Source organism: Pelophylax lessonae (assembly GCF_965119305.1).
Source record: "Pelophylax lessonae genome assembly, chromosome: 11".
In the NCBI taxonomy this organism is placed as follows: Eukaryota; Metazoa; Chordata; class Amphibia; order Anura; family Ranidae; genus Pelophylax; species Pelophylax lessonae.
Window position 1 is genome coordinate 57,437,526 of NC_138778.1, and position 26,954 is coordinate 57,464,479.

The window sequence follows — 26,954 nt, forward strand, 5'->3', positions numbered from 1 at the left end:
TGTGCAAAATAGGATATAATATGATGAAAATATCACTTAATAGCAGAGGACAATTTTATATCTATTCATTGATAACAGTAGGACCCTTTTGTAAAATATCAAGTTATTCAATGCCTCATATTAAAGCCAGAGACCATATATCACTGAGTTCCAAGGTTAGCTAGATATTACAAGAGGGCTAATCCTTTCTTGTGTGATCCAGAGATCTCCTATCACCAAACAGCTTTAAACATAATACTAAGATCCGTGCCTAATGTAAACCTTTTATAAGAGGAACATGGAAGCAGCTACTAATTATGTCTAATGCAATTTCTAATTTTCTCCAAATTCCTGATATGTATACTCAGGGCTTTTTTTCTCAGAGAATAGGTACAGGCACTCCCTCCTTCTGAGTCATCCCTTGTCTCCACCTCCTACCCACTTCTGTTGGTTCCACCCCCTACCCACCTCCCTGTTTTGCACCTTTTAGAGAATACAGAAGCAAATACCATTTTGTCAGGCTAAATAATTTGTATGGAATGTGTTAGTGATAGCAAGAAAAGCAGTAAAATAGACCCCCCCCCGCAGCAACAATAGATCACCCCATCAACAACAGACTCCTCACAACAAAATCACCCCCTGCAACAATAGATCCAACCTAACAACAATAGACCTCTGCCAACAACAATATATCTCCCAGCAGTCAGCTTCAGTAGACCCCTCCTCAACAGTAGAACCCCCCTACAAAAATTCACCCCCAACAACAATAGATTCCTCCCAGTGACAATAGATCCCCCAGCAGTCAGAATCAATGGACTCTCTAGCATATCCCAGCACCCCTTGCTATTGCATACAGTATATTCAATGGTGAAGGTGCCGGACCTGCGTTCCTCCACGTTCCTGCTGAACAAAAGGTCTGTGTATACTTGTTTCAGGTCAGAGACTTAAAGTGGTTGTTACCCTAAAAAAAGTATGAAAAGCAGCACAGTGCTTGTGCTGTGTTATTTGTCATTTTCTATCATCTAAAATATAAAATACCTGACTGATCCTACCTGGTGCTGCCCTCCCCTCTGTAAACGGACCAGGTTTATTATGGCTGCTGATCCATGATTACCGTGGTCAGTTTATGTGCCTCTGTCATCCCGCTGTCTCTCCTCCACCCCCTTCCTTCCAGCCAGTGTCAGTGCCCGCCCCTCCCATCCTGCTGCTAAAATAACACCGCTCTCCTCCCCTCCTTCTGGCTGACGTCAGCGGGGGATTCTCAGCCCCTCCCGCATAGTTGTCATATAAGGAGAGGAGAGCAGCACGTGATCGCCGAGCAGGGCTCTGAAATAAGGTATAAAATGGCATATTTTTTATAAAGCACATAAACTGGGGCACATAACTTTATGTAACGCACGGGAATGTATGAAGAGAACAAAGTGGCTTAACAACCACTTTAAATTATATTATACAGTATTGATTATAACTAGTGGACCAACACTTTCAGAGTAGGGTGACAGCCTCTATATTTCTTTTATGATAGTTTTTTTTTTTTAACCATCTAGAAATCACCCCCTTCCTGTCCAGGCTATTTTTTTAGTTTTCAGAGCTGTCACACTTTGAATGACAGTTACCCAGGCATTCAATACTGTACCCAAATTAAATTTTTATCATTTTTTTGAGACAGGTAAAGTGTTCTTTTAGTGATATTTTTTCAACACTTTTTTTTTATATAAACAATAAATAAATAAATAATATTTATTCATGAATTTAGGCAAAAATGTATTCTGCTACATTTCAAAAATTAACCAAAATCAGTGTATATATTTTTTAGTCTGTGTGAAAGTTATAGAGTCCACAAATTATGGTATATATGTTTCAAAATTGATGGATCCTGATGTACTGATTGCCCATCTCATTGTTAAGGCCCTAAAATGCCATGGCAGTAGAAATTAGTGATTGACCGATATCGGTTTTTCGTTGCCGATACCGATATTTTAGCCAATGCATATCGGTATTTCCCGATATTCTTGTACATTTAAAAATGTATTTATTTTTTTTGACAGTTACTTTTGTGGAGGGATCTGGGGGTCTAAAAGACCCCAAACCCCTCCTCTGCACTTAAAAGCATTCAAAACGCCAAGTTTGGCTGTTTTGAATGCTGTAATTTTTTTAAAATCTGGCGCCAGACAGTACCCGGAAGTGATGTCATTCATGATATCACTTCTGGGTTTTTGCATGGAGACCCGATCAGAGCCAAATGCGGCTTTGAACGGGTCTTTGGTGGCCATGCAGGCTGGTTGCCCGGTGGGACGGGAGACCCGGGCGAGCCGCAGAAGGCGGTGGGAGGGGGGTTCGTCCCTTCCCGCTCCTTGTAATGACAGCCGAGCGGCTTCTCAGTCACATCGGTTGTCATTACAAGACAGCCGACCGTCGGCTATGGACACCGGTACCAGGGTGATGCCTCTAGCTGCAGGCATCACTTCGGTACAAGCACTTTCCCGAAATATCGGCAATATCGGACACCTTGGTGGCCAATCCTGATATATCGGGGAAAGTGCATATCGGCCCTCGATATAATGGCTTTGCCGATAATCGGTCGATCCCTAGTTCAAATACCCCCTAAATGCCCCCTTTTGGAAAATAGACAGTCCAGAGTATTTAGCAAGACGCATTGTGAGTTTCTGGAAGCTGTAATTTTTTTGTCACATTTTTTGGAAAACTAAGACATTTTGTTATTTTTCACACACAGCATAGCCTTACTTGTAATTAGAACCCAAAACACATTTTGCTACTCCTCCCGAATGGGAATACCATTTGTGTGAGACATTATAACAGCCTAAATGCATAGAGGGTCCCAAAAATCCAGGAAGCACCTTTAGGTCTTTATGGAGCATAATATATGCATCTGGTTTCCCGACTACCTAATGCATTTGGTCACATTAATCACAAGGTTCCAGGGTCAATCACTGCAGGCCGGTACCCCAGTCGGTGATCCACTGTGTCCAGTGAACATACAGTGGATATAAAAATTCTACACACCCCTGTTAAAATGTCAGGTTTCTGTGATGTAAAAAAATGAGAAAAAGATAAAATATTTTAGAACTTTTTCCACCTTTAATGTGACTTATAAACTGTACAACTCAGTTGAACAACAAACTGAAATCTTTTAGGTGTAGGGAAGTAAAAATAAAAAACTAAAATAATATGGTTGCATAAGTGTGCACACCCTTAAACTAATACTTTGTTGTAGCACCTTTTGATTTTATTACAGCACTCAGTCTTTTTGGGTATGAGTCTATTAGCATGGCACATCTTGACAATATTTTCCCACTCTTCAATGCAAAAACACTCCAAATCTGTCAGATTGTGAGGGCATATCCTGTGCATAGCCCTCTTCAGATTGCCCCACAGATTTTTAACTGGATTCAGGTCTTGGTTCTGGCTTCGACTTTAATCTTCTTCTGGTGAAGCCATTCCATTGTTGATTTGGATTTGGGCTTTGGGTCATTGTCATGCTGAAAGATGAAGTTTCTCTTCATGTTCAGCTTTCTAGCAGAAGCCTGAAGGTTTTGTGCCAATATTGACTGGTATTTGGAACTGTTCATATTCAGACATATTCTAGACACATAGATACTCCAATCATCCAATCACCACCTTATACGTATTATATATGACTATTTCCTGGAAATAACTTTCCTCAGTCTTTATAAAGATAAAGAGGAAGTAATAAAATCAGAATGAACTATTTTGACGATTGTCAGAGTTTGGTCATTTCAGTGTGCGCACATTAATCTCACCAATTGGGAAGGCAGTAGATATATCTGAGGACTGTTCTGGTCCGAATCCAACACACTTCTACTTTGACTAAGGCCCCTATTCCAGCTGAAGAAAAACATCCCAAACGCATGATACTGCCACCACCATGCTTCTTCATTCTTGCCACTCTACCTCATAGCCCAGACCTGAAGAATACAGGAGACTGTTCTCACATGTACCACACAGCCACTACTTGCCAGATATTCCTGCAGCTCCTTTATTGTTGCTGTAGGCACCTTGCCAGCCTTCCTGACCAGTTTTCTTCTCGTCTTTTCATCAATTTTGGAGGGATGTCCAGTTCTTGGTAATGACACTGATGTTTCATTATATTTTCTCCACTTGATGATGACTGTCTTCACTGTGTTCCATGGTATATATAATGCTTTGGAAATTCTTTCGTACCTTTCTCCTGACTGATACCTTCTAACAATAAGATCCCTCTGATGCTTTGGAAGCTCTCTGCGGACCATGGCTTTTGCTGTAGGATGCAACTAAGAACTTTATTGGGGAATAATCAGAGGCACTTTAAATGATGGCAGATATGTACTGACTCCTATTTAACATGAGTTTGAATGTGATTGCTTAATTCTAATCTAAACACATCTACATCCCCATTTATAAGAGGGTGTGCACAATTATGCAACCTCATTATTTTATTCTTTTATTTTTTACTTCCCCCTCTAAAAGATTTCAGTTTGTTTTTCAATTGAGTTGTACAGTTTATAGGTCACATTAAAGGTGCAAAAAAGTTCTGAAATGATTTATCTTTGTCTTATTTCTTTACATCACAGAAACCTGACATTTTAATGGGGGAGTGTAGACTTTTAATATCCATTGCTGTGGTCACAGATCGTGCTGGAAGTGGGGGGGCGCACAGGCACATCCTCCCAGAATGATGCTTGTCCCGCTCAGCCACATATATGCAGTGGCCAGACTGGAAGTGGTTAAAATGTATTCAATGCCAAGTCCTTTGCAAAGTCACAAATGAACTAACCCTTAAGGAAAACAGCTTTATACATACAGGCCTGCCATGCCCCTCTCTGGCCGCTGTCGTTGTTCCTGACAACCCTTAGGTCATTACTGCAGTTAGTGGGGTTCAGCAGGAAGAATCAGGCCGAGGGGACAAGCTATTCAACTAACCCAAGGATTTGATAAGTATCAGCGTCAAGGATTATGCTACAGTGTGAAGTTGTAGTCAATGCCCTAATGGACAGGTATATAAAGTGCAGTGTTCCCTACAGATTCATAATTGTGTAATTTTATAGGCCTCTCTTACTGGTTCAGGTTAATCCACTAGAAAATTTGTTTTTAGTATTGCCCGTGTCCCTGTTGGGGTATTTTCCTTCATTTACTGTTCTGTCTGAAACTTGCCAAATAAACAAGAAATGGGGAGAACTTCCTGTTCTGCCTAGACCTGTTATGAAGACAAGGAGAGAGGATAAAGCTCCCAAATAGGGCTATAGAAAGCAATGAAAAGCTGACAAGGGTTCTAATTGATCTCTATTATATTCATAATTGTTTAGGCTGTAGGTAAGCTTTAATATTAAAAAGTAGACATAAACACACTTACCTCCCGTTCAAGTGAATGCACAAACCATTCAATACCTAGAAAGTTGCACGCCATGTCTGTATCTCCACTGTATACAAAAATACGGTAGCCCTACAGAGAAGGAAAACCCATTAATTTCGCTTACAAAACAAACACATGCAGGCTTATATATTAACACCACAGGTTGTATATGTGTGGCAGTGCAATGATGAGCTTTAATGCTCTACTGCCACATATACAGTATGCATACCGCTGGCTTCGCTGTTGTGTGCTGGAAGCATGCTCACTCGGCACCCCCAGCATTGTGGTTGAGCTGTCACTGATAGCTCCTGGTCACTGTTTACTATTGGGATGCAGTGGGACAGGCTCCTGATCATGTGACTACTGTGACAGCCAATCACGGTGATTACATGATTGGGAGCCTGTCTACTGGCCTCTTGGTTGAACTAGACTGTCTTGTGTTTTTTAATTGGACTAACTATTTAACTATGTAAAGAACCCCTTAAAGCATGGGTGCTCAACCTGTGGCCCTCCAGCTGTTGCGGAACTACAAGTCCCATCATGCATCTGTCCTTGGGAGTCATGCTTGTAACTGCCAGCCTTGCAGTGCCTCATGGGATTTGCAGTTCTGCAACAGCTTGCAGGTTGAATACCCATGCCTTAAAGGGTCGGCTTGAGTCAGAGGTAAGGGTTTAGGAAAAAGAGCAGTGCAATAACCCATAGGAAAATTAATGTCCCCTCTATCTGTCTACAATACTGATAGGTCACTATGGTCTACTATGTGCCAATAATGCTCCTTAGCATAACTACCTCTACAGATGGCTGCTATATGGTCAGGGGCAGGTGAATGGGGGCCAGATTAGAGCTACATTTATTGTGAGATATTAATACGAACATACTAAGGACTCATTCAAACATGCTGCAGCCCCTGCCACCCCTCTGAAACACCATAAACAGTGGTTTCAGAGGGTGGTTGACAGATGGCTGGGTGGCAACATGTTACCTCCTCACCACCTGTTTTACCCCTCAAATGCCCTAACCATTGCAATGCAACCACTTGCATTGCTTTAACTTGAATGGGTCATGCTCAGTAGTGTTACTACAGGAGGTTAAATTATGCTACAGCTGCTTTTACCACCTCCTGGCCTCTGAGTCCTCAAGGTATTGGCCTGGGAAAGAGAAGGACAGACTAATTTTTGGTCGATTGAACCCATCCATGCTAGCATAGTTCCAGTCAATACACATGGGAGTGGAGCCATTTTTTCTACTTCTGGAAAGGACATGGAACTGGGGACATTTCTAACAATCAATGTACTGAGGGCATTTTCCATGCCGATAAAGAACATACTTAAATCTGCCATAGACCATTTAAATCTCAGCAAGTTTAGCAGGATTCAGTTGGTTCAGAATTTAACCACAAGTTGCAGGAAAGAAAATCCCCTCATCAACACAGTGTTCTCCCCAGGGCCGGTGCTACCACTAGGCAAATTAGACAGCCGCCTAGGGCGCACGGATTGCTGCTTTAAAGGAGTGTCATGATCTGTGGCTGCACGAGTGCTGCCGCAACTGGGAAGCTACAGTTCATTGAGGGAACCATGAATGCCAACATGTACTGTGACATACTGAAGCAGAGCATGATCCCCTCCCTTCAGAGACTGGGACACAGGGCAGTATTCCAACATGATAACGACCCCGAAACACAACTCCAAGACAACCATTGCCTTGCTAAAGAAGCTGAGGGTAAAGGTGATGGACTGGACAAGCGTGTCACCAGACCTAAACCCTATTGAGCATCTGTGGGGCATCCTCAAATGGAAGGTGGAGGAGCGCAAGGTCTCTAACACCCACCAGCTCTGTGATGTCGTCATGGAGGAGTGGAAGAGGACTCCAGTGGCAACCTGAGAAGTTCTGGAGAACTCCATGCTCAAGAGGGTTAAGGCAGTGCTGGAAAATAATGGTGGCTACATAAAATATTGGGCCTAATTTGGACATTTTCAGTTAGGGGTGTACTCACTTTTGTTGCCAGCGGTTTAGACATTACTGGCTGTGTGTTGAGTTATTTTGAGGGGACAGCAAATGTACACCGTTATACATTCTGTACCCTCAGTACTTTACATTTTAGCAAAATTGTAATTTCTTCAGTGTTGTCACAAAAAAAAGATATAATAAAATATTTACAAAAATGTAAGGGGTGTACTCACTTTTGTGAGATACTGTAGCTATTCATATACAATATATGTGGGATCCCTATAGAAGTTGAAAATCACTGTAGCAGGCACTCCTACTCCAGTGATCTTCACTAGCTTCTATGTACTGTGCTGAGCGGCCACATTTTGTCAATGAATGAAAAGTATTCTCTGGTTGGACAGGGTGGAGAGCGTGACACCAATACTTTGCCTCTCTCTTGAGAAAATGCAAAGCGATCTCTGAATGGTGCCTGTGCTGAGCTGCCAACCTCCTGTGTTTACAGGGCAGCTGCTTGGCATGGGACCCAGAAGCTAGTGGAGATCACTGGAGAAGCGGTGTCTACGTGAGTGATTTCCAGCTTCTAGAGGGATCCTACAGGTATGGAGAGGATGGTCACGTGTCCCAGGGGATTGCAGCTAGAGGTTCTCTCCTATCATAAAGGGGGCAACGAGCAATGGCGGCTGGTGCTCAAAATTTTTTTGGGTGGGGGTGCAAACAGAAAAATGTAATAGGCATTGCTTTGCGGCAAAAAACGCTGTAAAAAAATTGCGTGACTTTGAGGTCACAAAAGTGTGAAAGGGGCCTTCAGTAATTAAGGTATAGCGTGCCCCCTTTCAATGCAGAGAGACCAGCATGCCCCCTTCAATGCAGAGATCATCGTGCCCCCTTTCAATGCAGAGATATCAGCGTGCCCCCTTTCAATGCACAGAGACCAGCATGCCCCCTCTCAATGCAGAGATGCTAGCATGCCCCCTTTCAATGCAGAGATGCCAGCATGCCCCCTTTCAATGCAGAGATGCCATCGTGCCCCCTTTCAATGCAGAGATGCCAGCATGCCCCCTTTCAATGCAGAGTGGCCAACGTAAGCGTGTGTCCCCCCCCCCCCCCCCCGCACGATCCCCATCATCATAATCATCACTATAGGTGCACTGTAACATGACTGAAGATGCTTTGCATTAAAAAAAAAAAAATCTCCTACCTTCCTGATGCAGCAGTGGACCGAGCTCGGAAAACCTAGGAACCCCCTCCCCCTACTCCGCTTTGCCTGCAGTCCCAGCCCGGCCAGTCCTCTCTGCAGCTCGCCTCCCTCTCTCTTCTCCGGCGTGGCGGCGTCTCCTGGAGTCCTCAGTCCTCCCGACTCCCACCTCCTCCCCAGCCAATGGCATGGGGTTTGCCTTTCGGCCAATCAGGAAGCGCGTATCAGACCCACTTCGTGATTGGCCAGGAGGAGGATCCGTGTGACAATAGCGAATTTTCATTCACTATTGTCACACAATGGGTGGGCTCGGGGCGCACTGCTCTGCGCCCGGGTCCACCCTTTGCTGAAGCCTATTAGAGCCTCTGGCTGTAATCAGGTGATGCAAAAAAAAAACCATTGAACTCCATGCGTCCGGCGCCCCGCATGCAGATTAGGGGGCCGGATGCATGGATAGGGGAAGTGGCGCCCCTGTGCCCCCAACACACTGGCCGCCACTGGCAACGAGGGTCGGGATAGAGAAGAGTGGAGGTGAGTGGGGACCCTCATTAGTCACAGACAGTCCTGAGAGAGGACCCTGCCCCCTCCTCCGCTTCACTCAACTGACATCTTAATTTCGGATGAAGGGATTTGGATTTTAGTCCCCCCCCATCCTGGTGTCCTAAAGAGGCTTATATCCCCCCCCCCCCAATCCTGGCGCCCTAAGGAGGTTGGCTACGTTGCCCTATGTTGGCACAGGCCCTGGATAGAGTGGGGACGTCTGTCAGGTTATATTGCTGTCTGAGTCTTCGATAGATATTTTCACTATCTGTATTATTATCCCCAGGACTGAAAGTGATGGAAAATCCAAAATTTTGAGTTGGACAGAGGTTTTAACAAATCCCCACTCTATCCAAAACAAAACGAAAAGTTTGGGTTTTGGATATGTTTGAGTTGTCCTAGAAACAACACATAGGGGTTGATTTACTAAAGGCAAACCGACTGTGCGCTCTACAAGTGCTGTTGCTCCAGAGCTTAGTAAATGAGGGGAAGGTCTGCTGACATTCATAATCCAATCATATGCAAGCAAAAATGCTGTTTTTTTTTGTGTTTGGGCAATCTGTGCAAAGTGAAGCTTCACCTCATTTACTAAGCTCTGGAGCAAACTGCACTTGCAGTCTATCTGCCTTTAGTGAATCAACACCATAATTTCAGACTCTGAGAATGTTCTTTCTACCAAAATAGGTATGTCAGGAATAGTTCAGTTATTTCACAGAAAGTGTTTGAAGTTAAAGAAGTATTTTTAGTAAAGAGAAGCTGTGAAGGCCACAGAGGTACATTCCCTGCCCCTTCCCAGAAACAGAGTTGGAGTGACGTATTATGAATACAGGACTTTCTTTCCATGCCTTGGGCAAGCTTGGGAAGCAGAATGTAACCTTCAGGATAGGAGCATCATTTGGTACATCAAAGTGAAGTATGTTTTTTGTGTGAAATTAGGTCACTGAAAGCTGAACTCCGGGATAAGCAAATATTGTCTACTTACAAGGAATCAAGGATCATATATATTCTTACTTGAAGCTTGGTGCACTTTGTGTATTTTTAGTCCAAATCTATGCAGTAATCCATTGTAATACTTTGCCTTTTTGTGAGAGCTTCCTATGATAAAGACCTGTCACTGCTGTTTTCTCTCTTTGTGCAGGGAGACCGGTCTTGTCTCCGCCCCCCTCCTGTATTTTTCTGCAAGTAGTCTGTAGTGGGTGAAGTCTGCTATACCCCTTTCACTGCTCTCTTCTTTGCACAGGTTATCTTCAGCTCAGTGGTGATGTCACAATAACATTTACAAGTTAACCACTTGCCGACCTCCCCAAGCAGATTTACTGCGGCTCGGCTGCGCATAATCACTTAGATCTACCTGATTATGTGCATGCGCGTGCCGCCGGAGTCGCGCTCCTGCTGTGATAAGACACAGTGGAAGCCAGACCGCGGGAGGAGCGTGCACGATCGCCGCTGGCCTCCCGCAATCTTCAGAGAAACTGACAGGAGAGCCGCCTGCCTATGTAAACAAGGCAGGCGGCTCTCCTGTCCGACAGGCACAGTGAGATTGTGTGTCTCAGCTAAGCTGAAACACCGATCTCTGTGTGCCTGTCACAGAGCCAACCCCCCCCCCCCACAGTTAGTAAGCACAATTTAGGAGCGCACTCAACCCCTTGATCACTTCCAGTATTAACCCATTCCCTGCCAGTGTCATTTATACAGTAACAGTGCATATTATTTAGCACTGATCACTGTATTGGTGTCACTCGTCCCCAAAAAGTGTCACTAAGTGTCAGATTTGTCCCCCACAATGTCACAGCCCTGCTAAAAATCACTGATTGCCACCATTACTAATAAAAACAACAACAACAAAAAAGTCCAAAAATCTATCCCATAGTTTGTAAATGCTGTAACTTTTGCACAAACCAATTAATATACGATTTGTGGGATTTTTTTTTTACCAAAAATATGTAGCAAAATACAAATTGGCCTAAACTGATAAAAAAAAATTTGGGAATGTTATATAGCAGAAAGTAAAAAATATTGTTTTTTTTTTTTTTAAAAAAATTGTCACTCTTTTTTTGTTTATAGCGCAAAATCTAAAACCCAGAGAGGTGATCAAATACCACCAAAAGAAAGCTCTATTTGTGTGAAAAAAAAGGACATCAATTGTATTTGGGTACAGCATCGCACGCCCGCGCAATTGTCAGTTAAAGCAACGCAGTGTAGAAACGCAAAAAATGGCCTGGTCATTAAGGGGGTAAAACCTTCCAGGGCTGAAGTGGTTAAAGTGATACTAAAGTCTTGTTTTTTTTTCTCTAAAAATAACAAACATGTTATACTTATCTGCTCTGTGCAGTGGTTTTGCCCATAGCAGCCCAGGTCCTCCTCTTCTCGGGTCCCACGCCGGCGCTCCTGGCTCCTGCCTCCTGCTGGGTGCCCCCACAGCAAGCAGCTTGCACTGGGGCCACCCAAGCAGGCATGCTCCCGACCCTCAGCTCTGTGTGTCTCCCCCCTAGACCCCCACAATACTTACTTGAGCCCCCTCTCGATCCAAAAAAGTCTATAAAGACATGAATGAGCGAGTTTGAGGTGTAGGAACTTGACTGGCCTGCACAGAGTCCTGACCTCAACCCGATAGAACACTTTTGGGATGAATTAGAGGGGAGACTGCGAGCCAGGTCTTCTCATCCAACATTAGTTCCTGACCTCACAAATGGGCTTCTGGAAGAATGGTCAAACATTCCCATAGACACACTCCTAAACCTTGTGGACAGCCTGCCCAGAAGAGTTCAAGCTGTTATAGCTTCAAAGGGTGGGCCAACTCAAAACTGAACCCTACAGACTAAAACTGGGATGCCATTAAAGTTCATGTGCATGTAAAGGCAGGTATCCCAATACTTTTGGTAATATATATATATATATATATATATATATATATATACACACACACTGCTCAAAAAAAATAAAGGAACACCAGATCTCAATGGGGAAAAATATCATGCTGGATAGATATTGATATGGACTGGGTAATGTGTTAGGAACAAAAGGATGCCAAATCACTTGATGGAAATGAAATATAACAACCTACAGAAGGCTGAATTCAAAGATACCTCAAAAATCAAAGTTAAAAAATTATGCAGCAGGCTAGTCTATTTTGCTGAAATTTCATTGCAACAAATACAAAATTTGGTACAAAAATGGTACATAGTTTGTATGGCCCCCCACATGCTTGTATGTATGCCTGAAACCATTGGGGCATGCTCCTAATGAGATAACAGAGGGTGTCCTGGGGTATTTCCTCCCAGATCTGAACCAGGGCATCACTGAGCTCCTGACTGAGGTGCAACCTGGCGGCATCGGATGGACCGACACAAAGTCCCAGAGGTGTTTCATTGGATTCAGGCGAGAGTGGGGGCCATGCAATGGTATCAATTCCTTCATCCTCCAGGAACTGACTGCATACTCTCGCCACATGAGGTCGGGCATTGTCATGCACCAGAAGAAACCCAGGACCCACTGCACCAGCGTAGGGTCTGACAATGGGTCCAAAGATTTCATCACGATACCTAATGGCAGTCAGGGTGCCATTGCCTAGCCTGTAGAGATCTGTGGGTCACTTTATGGATATGCCTCCCCAGACCATCACTAACCCCATCATCAAACCGGTCATGTTGAACGATGCTACAGGCAACATAACGTTCTCCATGGCTTCTCCAAACCTATTCACGTCTGTCACATGTGCTCAGGGTGAACCTGCTCTCATCTGTAAAAAGCACAGGGTGCCAATGGTGGACCTGCCAATTCTGGTGTTCAATGGCAAATGCCAATCAAGCTCCATGGTGCCAGGCAGTGACCACAGGACCCACTAGAGGACATCGGGCCCTCAGGCCGACCTTCCTAAAGTCTGTTTATGATTGGTCAGAGACATTCACACCAGTGGCCTGCTAGAGGTCATTTTGTAGGGCTCTGGCAGTGCTCATCCTGTTCCTCCTTGCACAAAGGAGCAGATACCGGTCCTGCTGATGTGTTAAGGACCTTCTACAGCTCTGTCCAGGTTTCCTAAAATAACTGCCTGTCTCCTGGAATCTCCTCCCTGCTCTTGAGACTGTGCTGGGAGACACAGCAAACCTCCTGGGAATGGCACGTATTGATGAACATAGTATGAAGTTACCTTGTTCAGGAGTTCCAAGTACTGAGCTCGTATATTCTTCACCTCTCTGATGAAAAGCATAAACACGTCTGTACTGTAAAAAAACAGAAACCCGGTTAATACTTTGCTGTGTTTCACAGCCTTCTCTTTTTCCGTAAGGCCTCACATACACATTCAGGCAAGAGGTGGCTTAGCTGTGGTTTTACAGCCTCCCCCTCTGCTCAGCCACATGTTAACATGACCAGCATGCAATTTTAGTACATATTGCCATTGAAAAAAATATACCACCTGTTGTGTTTGTAACCAAGCACAACCCATTCAAAAGCGCACGGGTCCACACTATTGAGCTGCTTTGGTGCAACTTGAAAAAAAAGTATTTACTGTGTTTTTTAAACTTATTTAGAGAGTGTGTTTTTAGTGCATTTAGTGCAGTTTAGTTTATTTCATGTTAGTTTTTTTTTTCCCTTTTTGTGTATTTAATTATGCGTCTACTGTCACTCTAAATGTTTTCTTGTATTTTTTTTTTTAGTTTTTACTGTGTTTTCAATTTTTTTTTTGATGGAAAAAATATATTAAATAATTCAGGTACGAGAACAGTCCAGGATAGTTAAAAGGAACTTTAATAGCCCCTGGGAAGCAGTTAAAGCTCATTGTATCCTTAAAGTACAGTCAGGTCCATAAATATTGGGACATCCACACAATTCTAATCTTTTTGGCTCTATACACCACTACAATTGATTTGAAATGAAACAAACAAGATGCGCTTTAACTGCAGACTTTCAGCTTAAATTTGAGGGTATTTACATCCAAATCAGGTGAACGGTGTAGGAATTACAACAGTTTGTATATGTGCCTTCCACTTTTTAAGGGACCAAAAGTAATGGGACAATTGGCTGCTCAGCTGTTCCATGGCCAGGTGTGTGTTATTCCCTCATTATCCCATTTACAAGGAGCAGATAAAAGGTCCAGAGTTAATTTCAAGTGTGCTATTTGCATTTGGAATCTGTTGCTGTCAACCCTCAATATGAGATCCAAAGAGCTGTCACTATCAGTGAAGCAAGCCATCATTAGGCTGAAAAAACAAAACAAACCCATCAGAGAGATAGCAAAAACATTACGTGTGGCCAAATCAACTGTTTGGAACATCCTTAAAAAGAAAGAATGCACCAGTGAGCTCAGGAACACCAAAATACCCAGAAGACCACGGAAAACAACTGTGGTGGATGACCAAAGAATTCTTTCCCTGGTGAAGAAAACACCCTTTACAACAGTTGGCCAGATCAAGCACACTCTCTAGGAGGTAGGTGTATGTGTGTCAAAGTCAACAATCAAGACAAGACTTCACCAGAGTGAATACAGAGGGTTCACCACAAGATGTAAACCATTGGTGAGCCTCAAAAACAGGAAGGCCAGATTAGAGTTTTCCAAACAACATCTAAAAAAGCCTCCACAGTTCTGGAACAACATCCTATGGACAGATGAGACCAAGATCAACTTGTACCAGAGTGACGGGAAGAGAAGAGTATGGAGAAGGAAAGGAACTGCTTATGATCCAAAGCATACCACCTCATCAGTGAAGCATGGTGGTGGTAGTGTCATGGCATGGGCATGAATGGCTGCCAATGGAACTGGTTCTCTTGTATTTATTGATGACGTGACTGCTGACAAAAGCAGCAGGATGAATTCTGAAGTGTTTCGGGCAATATTATCTGTTCATATTCAGCCAAATGCTTCAAAACTCATTGGACAGTGCTTCACAGTGCAGATGGACAATGACCCGAAGCATTCTGGGAAAGCAACCAAAGAGTTTTTAAGGGAAAGAAGTGGAATGTTATGCAATGGCCAAGTCAATCACCTGACCTGAATCCGATTGAGCATGCATTTCACTTGCTGAAGACAAAACTGAAGGGAAAATGCCCCAAGAACAAGCAGGAACTGAAGACAGTTGCAGTAGAGGCCTGGCAGAGCATCACCAGGGATGAAACCCAGCGTCTGGTGATGTCTATGCGTTCCAGACTTCAGGCTGTAATTGACTGCAGAGGATTTGAAACCAAGTATTAAAAAGTGAAAGTTTGATTTACGATTGTTAATCTGTCCCATTACTTTTGGTCCCTTAAAAAGTGGGAGACACATATACAAACTGTTGTAATTCCTACACCGTTCACCTTGGATGTAAATACCCTCAAATTAAAGCTGAAAGTCCGCAGTTAAATCACATCTTGTTTGTTTCATTTCAAATCCATTGTGGTGGTGTATAGAGCCAAAAAGATTAGAATTGTGTCAATGTCCCAATATTTATGGACCTGACTTTATATGCACACTCAACCACTACAATCTCATATAAGCTTTAGCATGTTAAAGTAATTCCAAAAGTAATGTTTAATCATTTTAAACTTTTCATTAAAATGATACCTGGTGATCTAGTCATGTAGACCCTTCTTCAGGCACTTCCTGTAATGAGGTGACAACCCTGTCATCCAGTTGTGCTTTTGTGTTGTTTTCTTGTCATGTAGACCTCAATAGAGATTAAAGTATCTCTTTCAACATATATTACATACATTACATACAGACATGGCTCACTGTTCCCCCCATCAAAAAACCTGCCTTGAGAAATAACATGCAGCCATTGCTGGAGTGCATGCAGAAAAATGTCTGCAAAATGGTTGAGTGAAATCAGCAGGAAAAAAAGGTGAAAACATTATTTTATGTTAAAAAAAATCGTATTGATTATTATATAGAACATTTTTGCAAACTAAATGTAATTTAGTTAGGGTTTAAAACTACTCTAAAGGACAACTGTACAAGCTTTTTTTTTTGTATGCCCCCCAACCCTTGAGTGAAGCTCACCTGGCCAATACCAATGTTTTCCTCTGCAAGTCAGAAAAACCTCTCATCTGAAAGCATCCCTCTTCTTCCTTTTGCATGCATGCCATGGCCTCATTCATTCGTATTCTTACAGTGAAAATCTTTGCAATGGGGACTGAGGAACATATCTGACCAGTTGTCCACACTTGGGTAGGTGGGTGCATACCCTAATGGACAACTTGTACCAAATGTAAAGTTATCTTTTAAAAAACTACAAAAACATGCTTTAATTTCACCTTACCCCCCTAACTTCAATGCTAAAATGGCAACATTTTGCACAAATATTTCATTTTTCACTAAAATTTCAGGGGAATAAAAACCCACAATTTCACTTATGAATATTCTCAGTGTCTGTAAGTAGGGCCATTTGTTTTTTCCCCATAACTGCCCGAGCACAGAAGGAAATTCAGTATAATATATTTGTAACAAACTACTAAGCTGTCCTCGGCTCACCTACACACATCCCAGCCTGGCTCCTGATGATGGACGTGCAATGCTTTTTGCACCTCGGGTTTGTTCATGTAGGTGTTGATACTTGTGTCATCCAAACAGGGTACACTCAGTTTTATTGGCTTCTTTAACTGTGACAGCCCTTGCAACTTCTGTTAGAAAAAAAAAAAAAAAAAAAAAGAATTAAAATGAAATCTACCTAGTCTATCCAAAAAAAAAAAATTGACTTTGGATACAATTAAGAATTGATTTAGTAGATTCTTTTAGTACAATTAAAGTCCATTACCAGTTTAGTTGTTCTAAATGGACCTCCAGTATAAAACAAGAAAATACTTCTTTGCTAAGCAGCGTTTAGCTTTTCACACTCCAGCATTGCCCCACATGTCTTCCTCCATGGATCGGCACCCAGAGTCAGTTAATCCACTTCCTGTGAGCCCACCGCAATGGACATACAGGAGAATACCACAGAAAGCAGAGAGGCCATTACTACATGAGCATCATTCTATGCAGCATTCTAAACCTGCCCACCGCTTAAGTAAATGGTTAAATGTACAATTTGTTCTCTAGAAAATCTTGATTCATGCTTTAGACTCCTAAGGTTGATGATGAAATATCATTGAATAGTTCCAATGTTTCAGAGTCATGCAGGACAACTTTATCAAGCATCTTATTAAAGCGGAGTTCCGGCCACAAAATCGACATAGTCGATTTTGGGCCATCCGCTCTCTTTTGGTCACCTGTAAAATAAATGAATAGTTACGATTTTTTTTTACTTACCTTGTTATTGAAGAAAAATATACTCACCTTCCTTCCACTTCCTCCCTCGGCGGCCGCGGCCTGCGCCGTCACTTCCTCCTTGCGATGATTCCTGGGAGTTGAACGTTATCGCTCCCAGGAATCAATGCGCCGCCACCGGCCCCGCTCGTCACTTCCGGTGGGTCGCCGCATTTCCTGCTAAACAGCTTCTGGGCATGCCCAGAAGCTGTGGAGGAATGCGGCGCTGCACCGGAAGTGACGAGCGGGGCCAGTGCAGGCGCATTCTGGGAGAAGAGGACACGGAAGAGGACGCAGAAGAGGACGCGCTGGCTTCAGCTGCCAACATCCGAAATGGCAGCGCTGGAGAAGAAATTTTAAAGGTAAGTATTTATTCTTGCATGTAAGTGCGACCCAGGACAGTTCAGAGGCTATCCATTGTGGAATGTACTAGCCCTGACTGTCCCGGGGGTATTTTTATTGAAAAATGTTTTACGTGGCCGGAACTCCGGTTTAACCGGTTGCCGACTGCCGCACGTACATTTACTGCGGCGGTCAGCCCCGGCCAGGCAGAGTGACGTAGGGGTACGTCACTCGCCTGTCACTGACTTGTGAGCCAATAGCGGGCGGGCGCGCCCGGCTCGTTCACTTACAAGTCAGTGCGTGTGACCGGCGGACCCGATCGTCCGCCGGTCACTACGATCGCTCCGGTGAAGGGAGAAAGGCAGGCGGCTAATGTAAACAAGCCGCCTGTCATTCTCCCTGGTGTAAAAATGGAGATCAGACGGTTCTACTATGTAGGACCGTTGATCTCTGTTTTTACACCAGTAGCCATGTCCCTTTACAGTTAGAAGCACGCCCCTAGGACACACTTAACCCCTCCCTCTCCAATACAGTTAACCCCTTCCCTGCCAGTGTCATTTTTGCAGTAACAATGCATATGTATAGCACTGATTACTGCAGTAATGTCACTGGTAACCCCAAAAGTGTCAAAAATGTCAGTCAAGGGTCCGATCTGTCCGCCGAAATGTCGCAGTCCCGCAAAAAAATCGCAGATCGCCGCCATTACTCGTTAAAAAAAAAAACACCAAAAATCTTTCCCTTTGTTAGTAAACGCGATAACTTTTGCGCAAACCAATCAAAATACGCTTTTTGCGATTTTTTTTTTTTTACCAAGCATATGTAGCATAAAACAAATTGGCCGAAAATGTTAAAAAATTTTGATTTTTACATTTTTTTGGGGGAATTTCATATAAAAAAATGTGAAAAATATTGTTATTTTTGCAAAATTGACGCTCTTTTTTTGTTTATAGCGCATGATCAAAAAATCGCACAGGTGATCAAATACCACCAAAAGAAAGCTCTGTTTGTGGGAAAAAAGGACGTCAAATTCGTTTAGGTACAGCATCGCACGACCGCGCAATTGTCCCTTAAAGTCACACAGTAAAAAATCGCAAAAAAAAAACCCCTGGTCAGGAAGGGGGTAAAATCTTCCGGGGCTTAAGTGGTTAAGTGGTCCTGCCTGAGTTCAAAGGGTTGGAACTATGATGTAGTTTTTTAATAAATGTTTGAACTTTGCAACAAGATCCATGTGGTGCTGGTTACATATCTTCACTTATATACACTGCCTGGCCTAAAAAAAAGGTCACACACTCTAAAATTGTGTTGGCTTTGATTACGGCACCCATTCGCTGTGGCATTGTTTCGATAAGCTTCTGCAATGTCACATGATTTATTTCCGTCCAGTGTTGCATTCATTTTTCGCCAAGATCTTATATTGATGATGGGAGAGTCGGACCACTGAGCAAAGCCTTCTCCAACACATCCAAAAGATTCTCAATGGGGTTAAGTTCTGGACTCTGTGGTGGCCAATCCATGTGTGAAAATGATGTCTCATGCTCCCTAAACCACTCTTTCACAATTTGAGCCCGATGAATCCTGGCATTGTCATCTTGGAATATGCCCGTGCCATCAGGGAAGTAAAAATCCATTGATGGCATAACCTGGTCATTCAGTATATTCAGGTAGTCAGCTGACCTCATTCTTTGGGCACATGCAGTCATTTTTTTGGCCAGGTAATGTATTATGTGATGCCAGGCAACAGTTGTTATGGCACCCTAAAGACTAAGGCCTTGTACACATGAGGAATATATACTCACTGGCCACTTTATTAAGTACACCTAGCTAGTAACGGGTTGGACCCCCTTTTGCATTCAGAACTGCTTTGGTTCTTTGTGGCATAGATTTACCAAGGTGTTGGAAATATTCCTCAGAGATTTTGGTCCATATTGACATGATAGCATCACACAATTGCTGCAGATTTGTTGGCTGCACATCCATTAAGCGAACCTCCCGTTCCACAACATCCCAAAGATGCTCAATTGGATTGAGATGTGGTGAGTGTGGAAGCCATTGGAGTACAGTGACCTCATTGTCATGTTCAAGAAATCAGTTTGAGATGATTTGAGCTTTGTGACATGGTTCATTATCCTGCTGGAATTAGCGATCAGATGATAGGAATGCTGAAGTCATAAAGGGATGGACATTGTCAGCAAAAATACTCAGGTAGGCCGTGGTATTTATTATATGAATAAAGCCGGCACACGAAAAGTCTTCTTCCAAGTAAAATGCTTTATTCCAACATGGATAGCGGTGACAACATGACAGATGCTGACGCGTTTCAGCTTTACGCCTTCCTCATAGCATGTACATGTACAATAAAATCAAACTTATATAGTGTGAAAACTGCTCCTAAGACTAGGGGCGGTGCATACTTAATTGCAATTAACATCAATACATAACACCAGGGGAGGGGTGGTGTGTTCAAGTCGGTCAAGGATCAAGGAAGGTGTCCCATAGGAAAACAAACATTAAATGCCAGTCCACACTAATGCGATGACAGACACCGCATGCGACTCGGAGCGCACCGCTCCTACAATCACACGCAAAGTCTGTGCGACACAAACTCAGCCACACTGATAGCATGGGCGAATCAGAGTCGCATCAAACATGCACATGCCCTAATTTAGGTTTGCAGCAGAATCGGATTTCACGGTGGTTCACGCCAGTGCGATCCGACTCGTGTGTGAACTGTCAGCTCGCACCATGACACGCGAGCTATCCCAGGGGCGTAGTAAATAAAGCATTGACACCCCCAGCGATTCGCATACGGCAGTGTAAATCGCCATGAAAATTCAACGTGACGCAGGAACCCGCAGTATATTTGCAGGGCTCCCACATCGCACAAGTGTGGACCGGCACCAACCCTTATTAAACTTCACAATTATTTCAAGAAAAGGTTTATGTCCATCCTATTGTTCATTCCACTAGGTGCTCTTTTATTTAGCTTATGTATCCACCACACCTCACGCTGTAGTAAAGTGCGGTGGATATCACCTCCTCTAACTGGTCTTCCAACCTGTTCTAAACCAAAAAAGGAAAAAGAACTAAGGTTACCTCCATGGATTTCTCTGAAATGTTTAGACACACTAGAAATATTTTTGGCATTAATGTTTGATGTATCATTGAAATGTTCAGATATCCTTACTCTTAAATTCCGAATGGTGCATCCAACATACTGCAATTGACAAACACTACATTCTATGATATAAATGACCATTTTAGAATTGCAGTTATTATAATGCCTAAGTGAATAAGACTCTCCTGTAGAAAAGGAGATCACGTTTTTACTTTTTTTATGTCTTACACATTGTTTACATGTGAGAAAGCCACATGGATATGATCCCACAGTCTTCAACCAAGAATGAGATGTTCGAGGACTGTGGGAGCCAAAAAGTGAAGGTGATAACATAGTTCCCAAGGTGGGAGCTTTCCTGCTGGAAAAATGACAGCCTTGCTGTAAAATGTTGTACAGTGCGTTATCTGTATACAGAATGGGAAGGCAACGTTTGACTATTTTCACTATTTGATCATATTGTGCTGAATATGATGTTACAAAATGTATGCCTTTTTTGTTTCGACGAGAACGTTTTCTGTCTTCAAGGACCGGGTTAATTAACATATTACGTTCTTTCTCATTGGCTAATCGATTACCTCTATTTATCAACTCTTCACTATAATTATGTTCTTTTAATCTATCTGATATAATTCTGCATTCTTGAAGGTAATCTTTGTCCTGGGAACAGTTTCTTTTAGCTCTGGTGAACTCTCCTATGGGTAATGCCCGCACAGTGTGTGGAGGATGGCAGCTACTGGCCAGCAACAACGAGTTCCCAGCACTTTCTTTTCTGAACGTTTTGGTATTTACTGTGCCATCCTCCTTGTTACCTGTCAAAAGAACATCCAAATAAGCAATTTGGACTGGATGAAAGTTATGTGTGAATTCTAAATTTAGATGGTTAGAATTTAGGTAGCTCATAAACAAATCGATCATATCGATTGGGCCCCTCCACACAAGGATCAGGTCATCTATAAAACGTGAGTACCATTCAATATGATCCCTGTATGGATTGCTGTGAGAGAAAAGAAAATTTTCTTCCCACCACCCCATGTATAAATTGGCCAAAGATGGAGAAAACTTCGAGCCCATCGATGCTCCCCGACATTGCAAATAATATTGGGAATCAAACATGAAAAAATTATTTTGTAATAAAAATTCTATGACCATCAAAATGAATTCACACAATTCTGAGCTGTACTATACCGTGTAAGGTGAGGCCGTGGCATTTACACAATGCTTAATTGGTACTAAGGGGCCCAAAGTGTGCCAATAAAATATCCCCCATACCATTACACCACCACCAGCCTGAACAACTGATACAAGGCAGGATGGATCCATGCTTTCATTTTGTTTACGCCAAATTCTGACTCTACCACCTGAATGTCGCAGCTAAAAACCAGACTCATCAGACCAGGCAATATTTTTCCAATCTTCTATTGTCCAATTTTGGTGAGCCTGTACGAATTGTGACCTCAGTTTACAGTTCTTAGCTGACAGGAGTGGCACCCGATGTGGTAGCCCAGCTGCTTCAAGGTTCGATGTGTTGTGTGTTCTGAGATGGTATTCTGCATACCTTGGTTGTAACAAGTGGTTTTTTGAATAACTGTTGCCTTTCTATCATCTGGAACCAGTCTGCCCATTCTCCTCTGACACGAACATCAAATTTTTCTCCACACAACTGCCGCTCACTGGATATTTTCTCTTTTCCAGGCCATTCTCTGTAAACCCTAGAGATGATTGTGTGTAAAAATTGCAGTAGATCAGCAGTTTTTGAAATACTTAGACCAGCCTGTCTGGAACCAACAACCATGCTGCGTTCAAAGTCACTTAAATCCCATTTCTTTCCCATTCTGATGGTCAGTTTGAACTTCAGCAAATTGTCTTCACTATGTCTAGATTCCTAAATGCATTCAGTTGCTGTTATGTGATTGGCTGATTAGCAATTTGTGTTACCAAGCAATTGAACAGGTGTACCTAATAAAGTGACTGGTGAGTGTATATGCATGTCCTGTGTGTGGGCCGTGTTTACCTGCATGGGGATGCACAGGTTTTCCATGCATTCCGATGTAGGCAGTCCTATTGCTGTCAATTGTACATATATACACCCCATGTGAATGAGGCCTTAGGCTCACCATACACATTACAATCTGACTATACAATCTCTGCGCAATCAATTTTAAGTGGTTTTAAAAGCTCAATGTTTTTACCTTCATGCACCAGTGCCCCCAGAGCAAGTGGGGTGCTATTGGGGGCACTGGGTGAAGAGGAAGAGGCAGGAGCACCGGCGATGTGCCCCGAAAAGAGGAGGATCGGGCCTGATCTGTGCAAAACCACTGGTTTACAACCACTTTAATTACCACCAACTTTACAATGGAAGTTAATTTATACATTTTTTTGTATCTATGGTACCCTGGCTAGCTGTACACTTTATATATTGTACCTTGTGCAGTAATATGACTTTGTACTTACCGTGAGAAAATTGGAATGGACTCTAGTAGAGTATGTACCAGGAAGATAAACTACAAGGTGGTCTCCTAAATCCCTGTAATAAAAAAAAGATTGTAAAATTCTTTGCTAAAAGACATTAATTGCAAAATATTTCCACTCTTCTTCTGCTGTTCTATATCAATTGATGTATATATTCTTATTACTTGTAATGAAAAAGTACAAACTTGAGACTTTTTGGCAACACACCTCAAAATCAGTGGTAGTTAACTTGGTAAATACAAAAGGCATCAAGAGTGGACACTGACATGTCCAGAGACCACACAATATCTTAGTTTTTGTAGATTTTCTATTATTGTTTATAAGATGGATCTCCTCTGCCCTATCTGAACATATGTGCTTAGATCATAGATGATGTCACTGAACAGCTCATCTTGAAAAACTAGTATACTGCTACTAATAAATGGACATTTAGGAGCAGTTGGGCCTATTTTTCAGCAGCCCCTGAACTCTCCCCTATATTATCTTATCTGTCAATGCACACTGAGTCGTTTATAGTCGTTTAGAGGCAGTTGAGTTTAGTAGCATTTTTATTAAAGCAAAAAAATGAGGTTCAGACGGATGCTTCTTGGCATTTGAAACTCCAAATGTTTGTAAGAGTGTGCAAACGCATCTAAACGCGGTAACTCGCATTTATAAGCATTTCGTTTTTAGGTATTTTCAATGGGGATACATTTCTGACCATTTTACAATGTAAAAACGCTTCTAAACGCAAACGCCACTAAATGCCTATAACATGGCATGTAAACGCGGCAGAACGGACATTTTTAACCTGCGAAAGATAGTGCAAATAACACTTATGCAATTGCGCACAGGATTGACAATATAAGCAGAATAAATCTAATAGAAATACAGTATATGATACATTTAGAGCGACCCGTCCAAAAGCAAATAGCTTGAATATGTAAAAGAAAAGGGTAGGCCGCGCTCATAAATAATAAAATAAATTATAATATTCACGTGCAAAGTGAAAGTTGTGCCCAAAGAATGTCCTATAAAAGTTTGCCTTGATAGACATCAAAGAAACAGCCACCTGTGTCCGTGGAATAATCCTCTCTCTCACTGAACCCTGCATGCAAAATCCACTTACCAGAAAATATTGACCCCCCCCATTACAGGTAGCCAAACAAGCTGTGGCTCAAGGATAAAAAATCACTGTCCTGATGGATGAGGTTTCCACTTAAACTGCCATAAATCGGGGTCCCCAGTTAAATATAAAGGTATCCGGGTAGTGTATGTAGAAGAGAGAAAAACGCCTCTTATGGTGCAGTATTTCAAAAACCATTTATTAAAAGATAGTTGTAACTTACAGTTAAAAAAGCAACATTCAGCAAGACCGGACCTCCTTCCAAGCAGAGGACCCCGTTCCACGTTCCACCTGCGCTCCAATAAACGCAAGTGACGTAGATGCGTTTCCCAGTCTTGACGTGTTTCGTCAGTGTGCGTCTGACGTCATCAGGGGTTATTATTTATGAGTGTGGTCTATCCTTTTCTTTGGACATTTTTAACTGTCAGTTACTAGCTGTCAAGTTCTAGCATTCTGGATAGGTTTTTAAAACGTTCCGTGTACATGAAGCCTAAAAATGTATTTAACTAGTAACTTTTTTATTATAACATCATTTCTAATGTAGTCTTGCTGGTGCTTTAAACTGTATCTCAGAAAATGCTCCAAAAGCAAGTATTAATCCATTAATGTGTATAAACAATATATCCTTCTAAAGCAAGAGAAAAACACATATACATATGACAGTATTTTGAAATACCTGATCTCTTCAGGATTCCCGTACTCGCATTTCTTGTACAAATTGTACCTATTCAGGCCGTACATATCGGCTCTGGAATAAGCAACCGATGTCTAGAAAAAGAAAAAAATCATTAAAGGGTTCTTTCATATGTAACACTGCCCCCTTGAGGGTTGCTAGTAATTGTATGTTCTTCTGTGCTGCTTTGACCCTGTGAACTGTCCAGCCCTCCTGACACTCTAGGTTCAGACATGTTGTGTATACCTTTAAATGACACACTGACACAATGCAAATAGATTTTAACTCCTTAGTTCAGCTTTACTCAAGGAAAAGGCTTGAAAAGTGTATTAATCTATTAGACCCTGGATAAACAGCCAGGGCTCAGTTGAATTACCACTAAAGAACAGTGAATAACCAATTATAATAACAAGTAAATACACCAAATATACACAGTATCTTGCAGTAAGTGAATGTCCTCAGAAAGCTATAACTTGCTATAAGAAACACTTTTATTAAAGGGGAACCTCGGGCCGGCCTATAATACCTGTATCCTAAGAGATGAGGTAATCTAGATACCAGTAACGTGTCCCCTGTAAGAGCAATGATATAGCAATGTTCAATTTTCAAGGCCTTGCTAAGATCTTCATCGGCAGTTGGAGCTCAAAGAACAAATGATTCCCCAGTGTAGCTCAGTGTGAAACATGGAATGCAGAATAGCTGGTTCTGGTTATCAATGTAACGCTCCTGCGTTTTTATTGTAAGCTGGATTTGCAGCTGCAGAATCTCCACTCAGTAGTCATGTAGAGATGTGTTGGAATACCAGATCCAACTCTCCAGACTCATCACTGTGGGCCTGTCTGCTTCAGCATACAGATATACACACACTCAATAAGATGTTCCTGGAGTGATAGGATGTATATGATAGTATGGAGGTGATGTGCTGAAGGGACAGGTGTGAGCAGTGACAGTAATGGTAAGCACTTGATAGTAATGTTCAGGAGAGTAGTAGATGGTAATAGGTAGAATGCAGATAGGTTAGTAATCATGTATGGTAACAGGTGGTAAGGACAGCAGATGACATAGACAGGATAGACTAACCCAGTGCAAGTATAGATGGTAGTAGACTCAAGAGCTAGCAATCTATGTAACAGTGCAGATGGTAGAATTAGTATGCATAGATAGTAACAGTCCTTAATGTGCAGAAGATGATAGTATAAGTTAGTTATGGAGGATTCCCCTGTGGGGTACTTATCACTAGTAAGGTTTAGCAAGTAGAGGGGTCCAGTAGTGAGGGAGTGATCCGGTAGCGAGATACGGGATCAGTTGCGAGGTTCCGGTCTGTTCCAGGTAAAGGCAAATAGCTGGAGGTTCCGACAGCAAGATAAGGCTTGTAAGCATGTAGGCACACATTGAACGAACAACGTGAGAGAGAACGCCGGCGATTGAAATAGCCGCTCAGCGGCGCTCAGCGATGACGTCATCCGTCTTAAAGGTGTATGCGTTCCACCTAACTAGAAAGGTGGGACGCAATGTTGAAAGGAAAATGGTAAATAAGGGTACCAAAGGTACCAGAATCTTACAATCAATGATCCACTAACTGATCCAGATGTATAATGTCTGGGTTCAGTATCTAAGAGAAACTGTAACAACTGGTAACTGGTCTCTGAGCAGGTGCTCTCTCACCAATCCTGATGTCCTTCTTATGAGTTCTGGAAGAACAGGCAGCGGCAACTCTCCACGCTGTGAGACACTTAGATGGTTGCGCTCTGCTGTCTCAGTGAGTCCCGCCGACTCCACTCAAACAGCGATACTGTAGGGATGTCATCGATGTAGCGATGGTCATCTGTCCCGCCTGGACTGAGTCTGAGACAGCTAGGTGGTGTGCAGTAGGCCGCAGTCTGCTCCCTATGCAGCAGACCAATGCACACACGATGGATCTCAGGAAGCAAGAGAGCGTGGGCCTGTTCAGCAGATCCCTTTATAGTCTCTCCCCCAATTCTCTCCTGGAGCTCAGGGCTTGC

The 26,954-nt window shown here is 42.6% G+C and overlaps 1 protein-coding gene across 1 annotated transcript in view; it reads right to left on the reverse strand.

The window, feature by feature from the left end:
• LOC309566772 (lysosomal protective protein-like) overlaps positions 1 to 26,954 on the reverse strand; it is a 90,751-nt gene that overhangs the window by 7,312 nt on the left and 56,485 nt on the right. The window contains exons 9-13 of the mRNA XM_082272067.1: positions 24,955 to 25,046; positions 23,156 to 23,228; positions 16,477 to 16,625; positions 13,180 to 13,252; positions 5,351 to 5,440 (exon numbers count right to left, since the gene is read on the reverse strand). Coding sequence (XP_082128193.1) covers positions 5,351 to 5,440; positions 13,180 to 13,252; positions 16,477 to 16,625; positions 23,156 to 23,228; positions 24,955 to 25,046 — 477 coding nt within the window. The remainder of the gene's footprint in view (positions 1 to 5,350; positions 5,441 to 13,179; positions 13,253 to 16,476; positions 16,626 to 23,155; positions 23,229 to 24,954; positions 25,047 to 26,954) is intronic.